Source organism: Papaver somniferum, chromosome 7, assembly GCF_003573695.1.
Source record: "Papaver somniferum cultivar HN1 chromosome 7, ASM357369v1, whole genome shotgun sequence".
NCBI classification, from domain to species: Eukaryota; Viridiplantae; Streptophyta; class Magnoliopsida; order Ranunculales; family Papaveraceae; genus Papaver; species Papaver somniferum.
The window spans coordinates 268,216,532-268,225,737 of record NC_039364.1 but is presented as its reverse complement, the minus strand read 5'-3'; the positions used below and the strand labels follow the sequence as shown (position 1 = coordinate 268,225,737).

At 36.2% G+C, this 9,206-nt stretch overlaps 1 protein-coding gene across 1 annotated transcript; it reads right to left on the bottom strand.

The window, feature by feature from the left end:
* Positions 1-4,563: 4,563 nt before the first annotated feature.
* Positions 4,564-5,199, bottom strand: LOC113296585. The gene has a single exon (XM_026544888.1). It carries the CDS (start codon positions 5,197-5,199, stop codon positions 4,564-4,566), a length of 636 nt encoding a protein of 211 aa, XP_026400673.1.
* Between the last annotated feature and the right edge of the window lie 4,007 nt (positions 5,200-9,206).

Sequence of the window (9,206 nt, the reverse complement as noted above, 5' to 3'; positions counted from 1 at the left end):
GAGTCAATGGCCCAAACCCCAAAGGACTGCCTCGTTCTTGGACGAGCACTCAGCTTGCTCTAGCTGCACCTAATCCTTCCTTGGTAGGAGTCAGTAGTCTAATCCTTTCATCTGGTGTAGACTATAATCTGTTATCTAGCAAAAGTTCTCGAGCAACACTGTGTAGTCTCCTTCTATCAAACTCATCATTGTCTGATCTCTCTCACACTCCTAATCCATGGAATCCCAACAACTAGTTTATTAGTTTTTCAGTTTTGACCGCATGGATTTAACTAAAAAACGAAATGGTCATAAGAAAACCAACCTTCCTTCAAAAATTCACAAAATTGGTTAAAAAAACCAAAATCAATAATTCCTGGGTGAAAAGAACATTTAGATTTTGATATAGTTTAAGTGAACAAAAATGTAAAAATAGCCAGGATGTAAACAGTTTCATCATACCCATTTTCAAATATTTTTTTTTATTTTTAATTTACATCAGGATGCATCCAATTTCATCCTTGCTATTTTTTAAGTTTAAGTCAGGATGAATCCAGTTTCATCCTTGCTATTTTTTTGGTGTCCATTTCACCCATACTAATTTTTACTCGTCCATTTGAACCATGTTTTAAAAATATTTGAACAAATGACTCATTTTCCGTTAAAAATTTGGGTCTTGTTAATTTGTATATGTATCAATGTATGCCCATTTTTATTTTATTTATTTATTCAAAACAGAGGTGGATTGTTGATTAATTAAGTGTTCACAACAATCATAACTTGAAAGGTTGTCACGGGGAAACAGTCGGGGTTTCTAAAGTTTGAGTTTTTAGTAACCATCATTTTTGTTACTAAAAACCAAGCGCCCCAGAAGTTGACAAACCTATCAATGCAACCAGGAAACACTTTTTTTGTAAGTGTAATGTTGTTACAAGAGGTTATCAAATTTCGTGCATAGTCGTTAATTCAATAGATCCCGAACAGAAAATTATTTTGTTTTATATGAATTTAGTTACCTCATGGAATTTGGCAATCATGTCGCAGCCATGTAAAAATAAGCTCAAAAACCCACATCCTTCATCTCAACCACAGCCAGACGGCAAAGGGGCATGCACCTTGCTGCACGCAATACTTATGTATGCAGTGGACCAGTATCATAATCCAATTGTGATATTAAAATCTAGTCACATTAATTTGTTTAGCTAGGGAGTGTCAATTCAATGGGAGCTGGACACAAGTCACCAACCTAATCTATAAAGTTTGTACTGATTACTACCTAATAATAAACAAAAGCAGCCACTGATGACGGTCCCTAATTTATACTTAAGCTCGATCGACCTTTGGTTAAAAGGACGTTTTCTTGATTAAGTTGAGTGCCCCCTAGGCCTTTTTTTTTTGATCAATCAGCTGGGGTGCCCCCTAGCCTAGGTATTACCTTTCATCGGAATTTCCTTTTAAATTGAATTCTTGCTAAGAGAATCAGAGAAGTGAACATAGAGCAGTGGTCACTTATGAAGCAACTCAAAAACGTTGTACGTACGCCCACTGAGAGCATATCCAATGAATCTGCGCCTATACGTGGACCAATATTGAATATCCCCAGATTCCCCACCAGTGCAGTCCAACACTGCCGATTTTAGTGGCTAAATTCTTTTCTAGATTAAGAAAAAAAAATTGATTTCACAAATATATATGTTTTTTTTTTCTGTTTTGCCCTTAATTGTATTTCCAATGTTAATGACATATACCCAATTATGACGATTCCCAAGCAAATAAATAGGAGTAGTAAAAGTAAAATATTGTTTTGAAATTTGCACTCCGTCTATATAATGGTATAAGGAAAAATAAAAATCACGTCTATATAATAGGTACGGAGAGAGTACATTTTATAGCACAGAATTTGCTTCGCAAAAATAAAATCATGTGGTCCTTTGGTTTTCGTCAAACCAAAGTGGTCCTTTGGCAAACCAACAACCACTTGTGTCTAAAAATTGCTTTAATTTATTTATCCAAATGATGGTACCTAAAAGATACACACACCCGCATTGTTTATAGTAAATGTGTATTTGGTGGTTGTAGTTGGTAGATGAATCTCCATTAAAAATGTCTTTTTGGGAATAAATATAAGGGGCCAAGAAATGGTTTGTTTATTTTGTAACTACTTTTTTTTACACAAAATTGGTTAAAAAGACTAAAATCAATAATTTCTGGGTAAAATGGACAGTTAGATTTTGATACTGTTTAAATAGACAAAAATGTAAAAATAGGCTGGATGTAACCAGTTTCATCGTGTCCATTTTCAAATATTTTTTCTTATTTTTAATTTACACAGGACGTATCCAGTTTCATCCTTATTATTATTATTTTTTGGCCATTTCACCCAAACTATATTTTACTCGTTCATTTGAATCGTGATTTAAAAATATTTGGACAAATGACCCATTTTCCGTTTTTTTTACTATGATAAAAAACAAAAAATTGATCCACATTGTGTTGTTTGCCTCTCTCCACATTATCCACAACTAATAAGAAAGCAGAAAAGAAAATCTCACATTAACTAAATTTAATTTGCTTGCATTTTTGTAGCCAGCCTATGTGCACAAGAGTTTGCATTTCTTCGACTTATATTTAGACCATGTCCTTAAACAAGCGATTTACCCTCTCTTTTGGACATATCCTCTGATCCGTTAGCAGTAAGAGACGATAAGAGCGAAACATTATTTTATTTCTTTTGTAAAGATGTCGGTCTAAATAAAAATTTAGACTGCGATAACCGTTTCTTTTGTACGTGTTGATGATTCTCTCTTAATGTGTCGGATTACTTTGTCTTTTCTGTTTTTTTATTCGATATTCAGGTAATAAATATATTAGTATGATTTCTGTCATAAGTTTTTGACACGTACAATCGCACTAACAACACGTTTGTTTTTTCCTCTATATAGGTAGAGTGTTCATATAGAGGTTTATTTTTATATCTATATAAATATCACTATATAATCTCTCTTAAAATCATGTTTGTTTGACCATTATCTAACAACTCTATATTGTGTACCCAATTTTATATATTTCTCATTTTACCCTTATAATATTCAAAAAATCCATGAATATCCATTACAACCAAAGATGTTCAAAAATTCCAAAAGGAAAAAAATGTATTAGAAAATACAACCAAAGATGTTCACTTTTTCTGAAACGGAGCCAAAGTATAACTTTTTTCTGAAACGGGGTAAAAATATCACTTTTTCTGAAACGGATCAAAAATATCACTTTATCTGAAACGGGTGAAAGTATCACTTTATCTGAAACGGGAGAAAGTATCACTTTATCTGAAACGGGCGAAAGTATCACTTTTTCTGAAACGGAAAAAAAAATCACCTTTTCTGAAACAGGGCAAAAATCACTTTTTCTGAAACGGGGCAAAAACATAACTTTTTCTGAAACAGAACGAAAATATCACTTTTTCTAAAACGGGGCAAAAAATTCACTTTTTCTGAAACAGGGCAAAAATATCACTTTTTCTGAAACATGGAAAAAATCACTTTTTCTGAAACGGAACAAAAATATCACTTTTTCTGAAACAGCGCGAAAGTATCACTTTTTCTGAAGCATGCGAAAGTATCACTTTTTCTGAAACGGGGCGAAAATATCACTTTTTCTGAAACGGCGTGAAAGTATCATTTTTTCTGAAACGGGGGAAGTATCACTTTTTCTGAAACGGGGCTAAAGTGTCACTTTTTCTGCAACGGAGCAAAATATCACTTTTTTCTGAAACAGCGCGAAAATATCCCTTTTTCTGAAACAGGCGAAAGTATCACTTTTCTTGAAACATGTAAAATTTTAGATTTTAAATTAAGGAATTATTTTTGGACATTATAAGTTTGTTCGAGGATATATTAGTCATTTGAAGGTTTAATAGAGGTAGAGGCTCAAAGATAGCACCTCATTGGTGCTATTTGATTTCCTCTATATAGATAGAGATTTACCTCTATCTTTGTAGAGGTAGTGAAAAAAACAAACACCAAATAAATGGGACCCACCACTATATAGAGGCTCATAGAGGTTAGCCTCTACATAGAGGAAAAAACAAACATGATGTAAGCCTTTCAACTGCCCACTTACAATCAGAGACATGTATAAACTTGGACTTTGTTGTGATCGGACGGTATTTGATCTTTGATGGGGCCACCTGCACAGCATTCTGGCGCCCTCCCATGTTCGTGTGAGTGCATAACTTGAGTCACACCCCTCGTCCAGATTACTTCTTTTGCCGTCTTCTTATAGCCCGTTCGGTTGGAAAAATTAGAATCCTAGGAATTCAATTATGGGGTAATCCAATTTTTGGAATTGGATTCCAAGGAATCTGATTCCAATCCAAAAAATTCATGTTCGGTTGAGGTAATTCAATTACCTTTGTTATAATCTGCTAACATTCATAAGAAAACGTAACAAACCTTTAACTAAAAAGCAAAAAACAAATTCATAATTGTCTTTTCCGGGGTTTCATTTTCTGAAAGCGCTGCATGATTACCTCATCCTTTATGGTATTAAAAATCTCCCTCTCAATATATGTGATTAAGCAATAATTTAACCATTCATCCCCATTCGATTCCGTAGGCGAGATTTGACAATGTTCATTGCAGAAAAAGCTCTTTCAACCGCAGCGGTAGCAACTGGTAAGATTAGTGATAACTTTATAAGCTTATACACCCAATTATATACAACATCCTTCCCAGTCTCAACCAATTTCTTAGATAGACTGCTAATTTCATTTAACTCTTTAAATACATCATTGGATTTCATATCCATTTCATAAACCTCGAGTTGATTTTCAAGGTCCATGCGTTCTTGCTCTGAGAAGTCATCAGGATAAAATTCGGCAAGACGAACCAAATTCTTGGTATCAAAAGCAACAAAATCATTCTTCGGGTTTAGGCACGACATACAAACAAGTAATTCCATATTCATTTCATCAAAGCGATTGTTGAGTTCAGCAAGTTGTTTATCTATGCAAACATAAAATAATTCAACTTGATATTGATGTAAATTTTTTATTACCTGTCCGTATCGCCGTGATCTCCCTGGAGGTACATAATCCTCATCCATCTGAATGATCGATATATCGTGTTTACGACAAAATGAGTTAACATCTTCAAGAAATGATGGCCATTTAGAATCTCTCATGTTCTGCAAGCGTTCTTTAGACAATTTAACCAAGGTCATAGCTTTTACAAAAGTTAGGTTAGTTCAGATCCTTTATGAGAGTTTAGATTATCCCACTACAACCACAGTAGAATCTATGTGTACAGGTGGGTTTGAAAACTAAACAGTTGATGATGCGATGACATATTTGCATGAAATCGCCGAAAAGACCCTACAATGGGAAAGTAATAGGGGACCCCAGAAAACAATTCTTTTAGGCATAGGAAACATTAATAGGGTAGAAGGAAACTTTGAATCAGATGCCAAAATTGCTGCTATATCGAAAAGGTTAGAAGCTTTAGAAGTGGGTCACACTAGTGGTAGATTAGAGCCTTTTTGGGAAGGCCAGAATAATGAAGAGCAAGACAATGCTCTCGATAATAACACTAGATTCGATAACCGTCAGAAGTTTGACCCATATTCAGAAACCTATAATCCTGGTTGGAGAAACCATCCGAACATTTCGTGGTCTAAAGGCCAGAGTCAAGGTCAGTTTAGTAATTCTAATGCTCCCCCAGGTTTTGGTTCAGATAAGAACTCTTCAGGTCAGTTTCAGAACTCTTCAGAGAATAGAATAACGAGCTTATAGGAATCTCTTAGTATATTAAGAAAGAGCCAGGATATGTTAGCACAGAGCCAGGACATGTTATTAAAGAGCCAAGTTAGTTTTCAACAGGAAACCAAGCAGAACTTTCAAACTAATGCTCAGAATCTTGCTAAGTTAGAGCTTCAAGTCGTCCAAATAGCTAAGACCTTAAGTGAGAGAGATAACGGAAGGTTCCCTAGTCAGACTAATCCCAATCCTAGAGGAGTTCATGAAGTAGGTGCAAAACCATCGAATCAATTGAATGATGTTAGAACCCTTAGCAGTGGTAGAGTAGTAGACAATCATGTAACCATGCCCGATAGTGAGCATACAGTTGTTCACCCCTCAGGACCAACCATAGATGAGGAGACTGATAAAGTTTCTGATGATGTCAATTCGGTTCCTGAGAGGCCCTATTTTATGCCTAGAGCCCCATTTCCACAGCTATTAGTACCAACAAAGAGTGAATCCAACTTTAATGACATAATGGAGGTTTTTAGGAAAGTTACCATAAACCTTCCGTTACTAGAAGCAATTAGGCAACTTCCAGCTTATGCCAAGTTTCTTAAGGATATGTGTACGCGAAAGCGAAAGATTAGTGTCCCTAAAAAAGCCTTTTTAGCTAGTCATGTAAGTTCGATCATTCAGAACCCCACAACTCCTAAATATAAAGACCCAGGTGCGCCTACCATTGCTTGTACGATAGGAAAACACAGGGTACACAAAGCTTTACTTGACTTAGGAGCCAGTGTGAACTTACTCCCATACCATGTGTACTTAAAAAGCTAGGGCTCGGTGAATTGAAACCTACCAAGATAACATTGCAGTTAGCTGATAGGTCTGTCAAGATTCCTCGTGGTGTGATAAAAGATGTTCTTATTGAGGTCGACAAGTTTATTTATCCTGTGGATTTCGTGGTCTTAGATACCCAACCTGTCCCTGACCCATAGAACCAGATACCTGTGATTTTAGGTCGCCCATTTTTAGCTACGCCTAATGCGATCATAAACTGTCGAAATGGTATTATGAATCTATCTTTTGGTAATATGACTATTGAGTTAAATATTTTTAATGTCAATAAGCTACATTCTGAGCTAGATGACACGTGCATTGAAGAGGTGAACATGATATGAACCTTAGCTCATGAGTCATTACCAAATATCGCATCAGAAGATCCATTAGAGAGTTGTCTAGCCCACTTTAGCATGGATTTCGACGAAGATAGCAACATTGAACAAGTGAATGCTATGTTGGATTCTATTCCTATGTTAGATACTGATAAATGGAAAGCTAGGTTCGAACCATTACTAGCTTTTGAGTCTACCTTAATCCCTTGTTTAGAAGAGCCTCCTAAGTTGGACCCTAAATCTGCATTCTTAGGGCCATCTAAGACTTTGCCTGTGATTATAGCATCCGATCAGGACAGCAGGCCAGAAATCGTGCTTCAAGACAATAAGGAAACTCTAGGGTTGACCATACAGGATATGAAACATATAAGTCCTACAGCTAGTATACCTCAAAAGAATTTAGAGGATGAACCACCCATTATAATCAGAGAAAGCAATTGACCTTTTTCAGAAACCTGATGGTCTAGAAATTAGGAATATTGTGACTAGTCTATTTAGAGACACCCAAAATTCTAAGTTTGGGGGTAGTGATCGTCAATTATCCCCAGTAGAAGTCCCTAACTTGGGACTCGAGCCTACTGCATATGAGGTATCACTTGAGTCTATTCAGACTCCTCAACCCGATCCTCCTGATACTGTCCAGGAGGAAATCCAGCTATTAAAGTCCCGTTTTTCGGATGAATCTGTTTTTCAAGACACTCATATGAAGCCCAAATGGGTGCCCCAAATAAATCCAGTTGTCTTGCAAGAAACTTTCAATGAGGTTGTGCTCCTTATGTTATTTTTTCTGATCCTGTGCAGTTGTTTCATATTAGTGGCAGTTTTATTTGGTTTTGATGACCCACAGTTATTTCGACTACTGATATATGATTTGAAAGGTAACTAGCCATTTATGAAACTTGATGTCTGGCTGAAGACTTTAAACTTAGCACTTCTTGAGGTAACCCAATCTCATGCAACACGGTAATATCTTTCCTTAACTCTTTTGCTTCAATGGTAACAGTTTCTCCTTGTTCATGCTTTTAATTTCATCTTTAGAACATTGAGGACAATGTTAGATTTAAGTTTGGGGGTATGGGAGAAACTTTTTAGTTGCATTAATAAACTCCAGAGCCTAGAAATTTATGCTTATTAAGGATCGCACTAACTAATCTAAGTGGATGGAAGCATTTTGGTTGTAGGAGTTGAGGAACCAATCTGATTAGATGGCAAACATCTAAAGAGTCTATTCATAAAGCACAGAGCTCAGTTGTTAGGAATAACATGATAGTTTCACCATATCTCGTTGAGTCCTTTTCACTTCTTTTTGATGTTGTTTTGTTTTTAAACTATGTTTCTCTAAGTGATAGGTGGGGCTCACGATTCAAGTTGTTACCAATGCTAGGGTGAATTAGAGTGATTGAGATACCAAAAAAAAATTGAAAAAAAAAGGAAAAAAAAAGATGAAAAAAAAATTGAGACCAGACCATTTGACCAAAAGGAATAAATTCAATAAAGTCGACCACTGGTACCCTTGTATATGCCATCCAGTTGTGTTGACCTAGAGTTAGGTTATCGACCACTGGTTCCCTTGTATATGCCAGTGTGTTGATATTAGTCAGACTAGTATCTCAATCCATTAGGATAGGTTCATTTTGGCGGAGGCCTTCAGACAGATATGGGAAACGCCGTTCACTTAGTAAACATCAAAACCATCTATGTTTTTCTCTATCCATCTTCTTAATCTATCCATGTGATTGTTTGACTCCGAATATTGATGTCCATAGTGCAACTATCTGAGTAGAGCTCTGTCACTTTATATGAATTTTAGTATGCTTGAGTGCAAACTCGTGTACAACAATTGGAATTTCGCATCAGGGTACTTCTCCTGTAGTCAATAAGTATGCCAACCAAGGAGATTCTTTAGTGCCTTCCAAGGTTCTGTAGATAGCTAAGGTCTGGAGTAAGGTTTTGTGGGTATACCTCTTGTAAGCCCTCCGAGACTAAACTCGGCCACTAGGGCACCTAGGGGTTTAAAGGCTTATTGCATACGCTAAATGCAATCGACGATGCCTGCGTCAGTGAGTTAGGATTTTATTTTATTTTATTTGCTCGAGGACTAGCAAATAATAGTTTGGGGGTATTTGATAGACACATTTTTGTGTCTAATTTATCTCGATTCTATAATTGATAGTGCTCATTTTTGTACTTATTATGGTGTTTATGTGTGTGTAGGTATTTTTGGCCAATAACATTTTTGGAAAAATCTGCTCGAAAAGTTGCGCGGGGCACCCCCGGAGGACACTTGCTATTCGGACCCCTCAAATGGATAAGGG

Coding starts and splice junctions, on each gene's coding strand:
- LOC113296585 (XM_026544888.1), bottom strand. CDS start 5,199: ATGACCTTGGTTAAATTGTCTAAAGAACGCTTGCAGAACATGAGAGAT.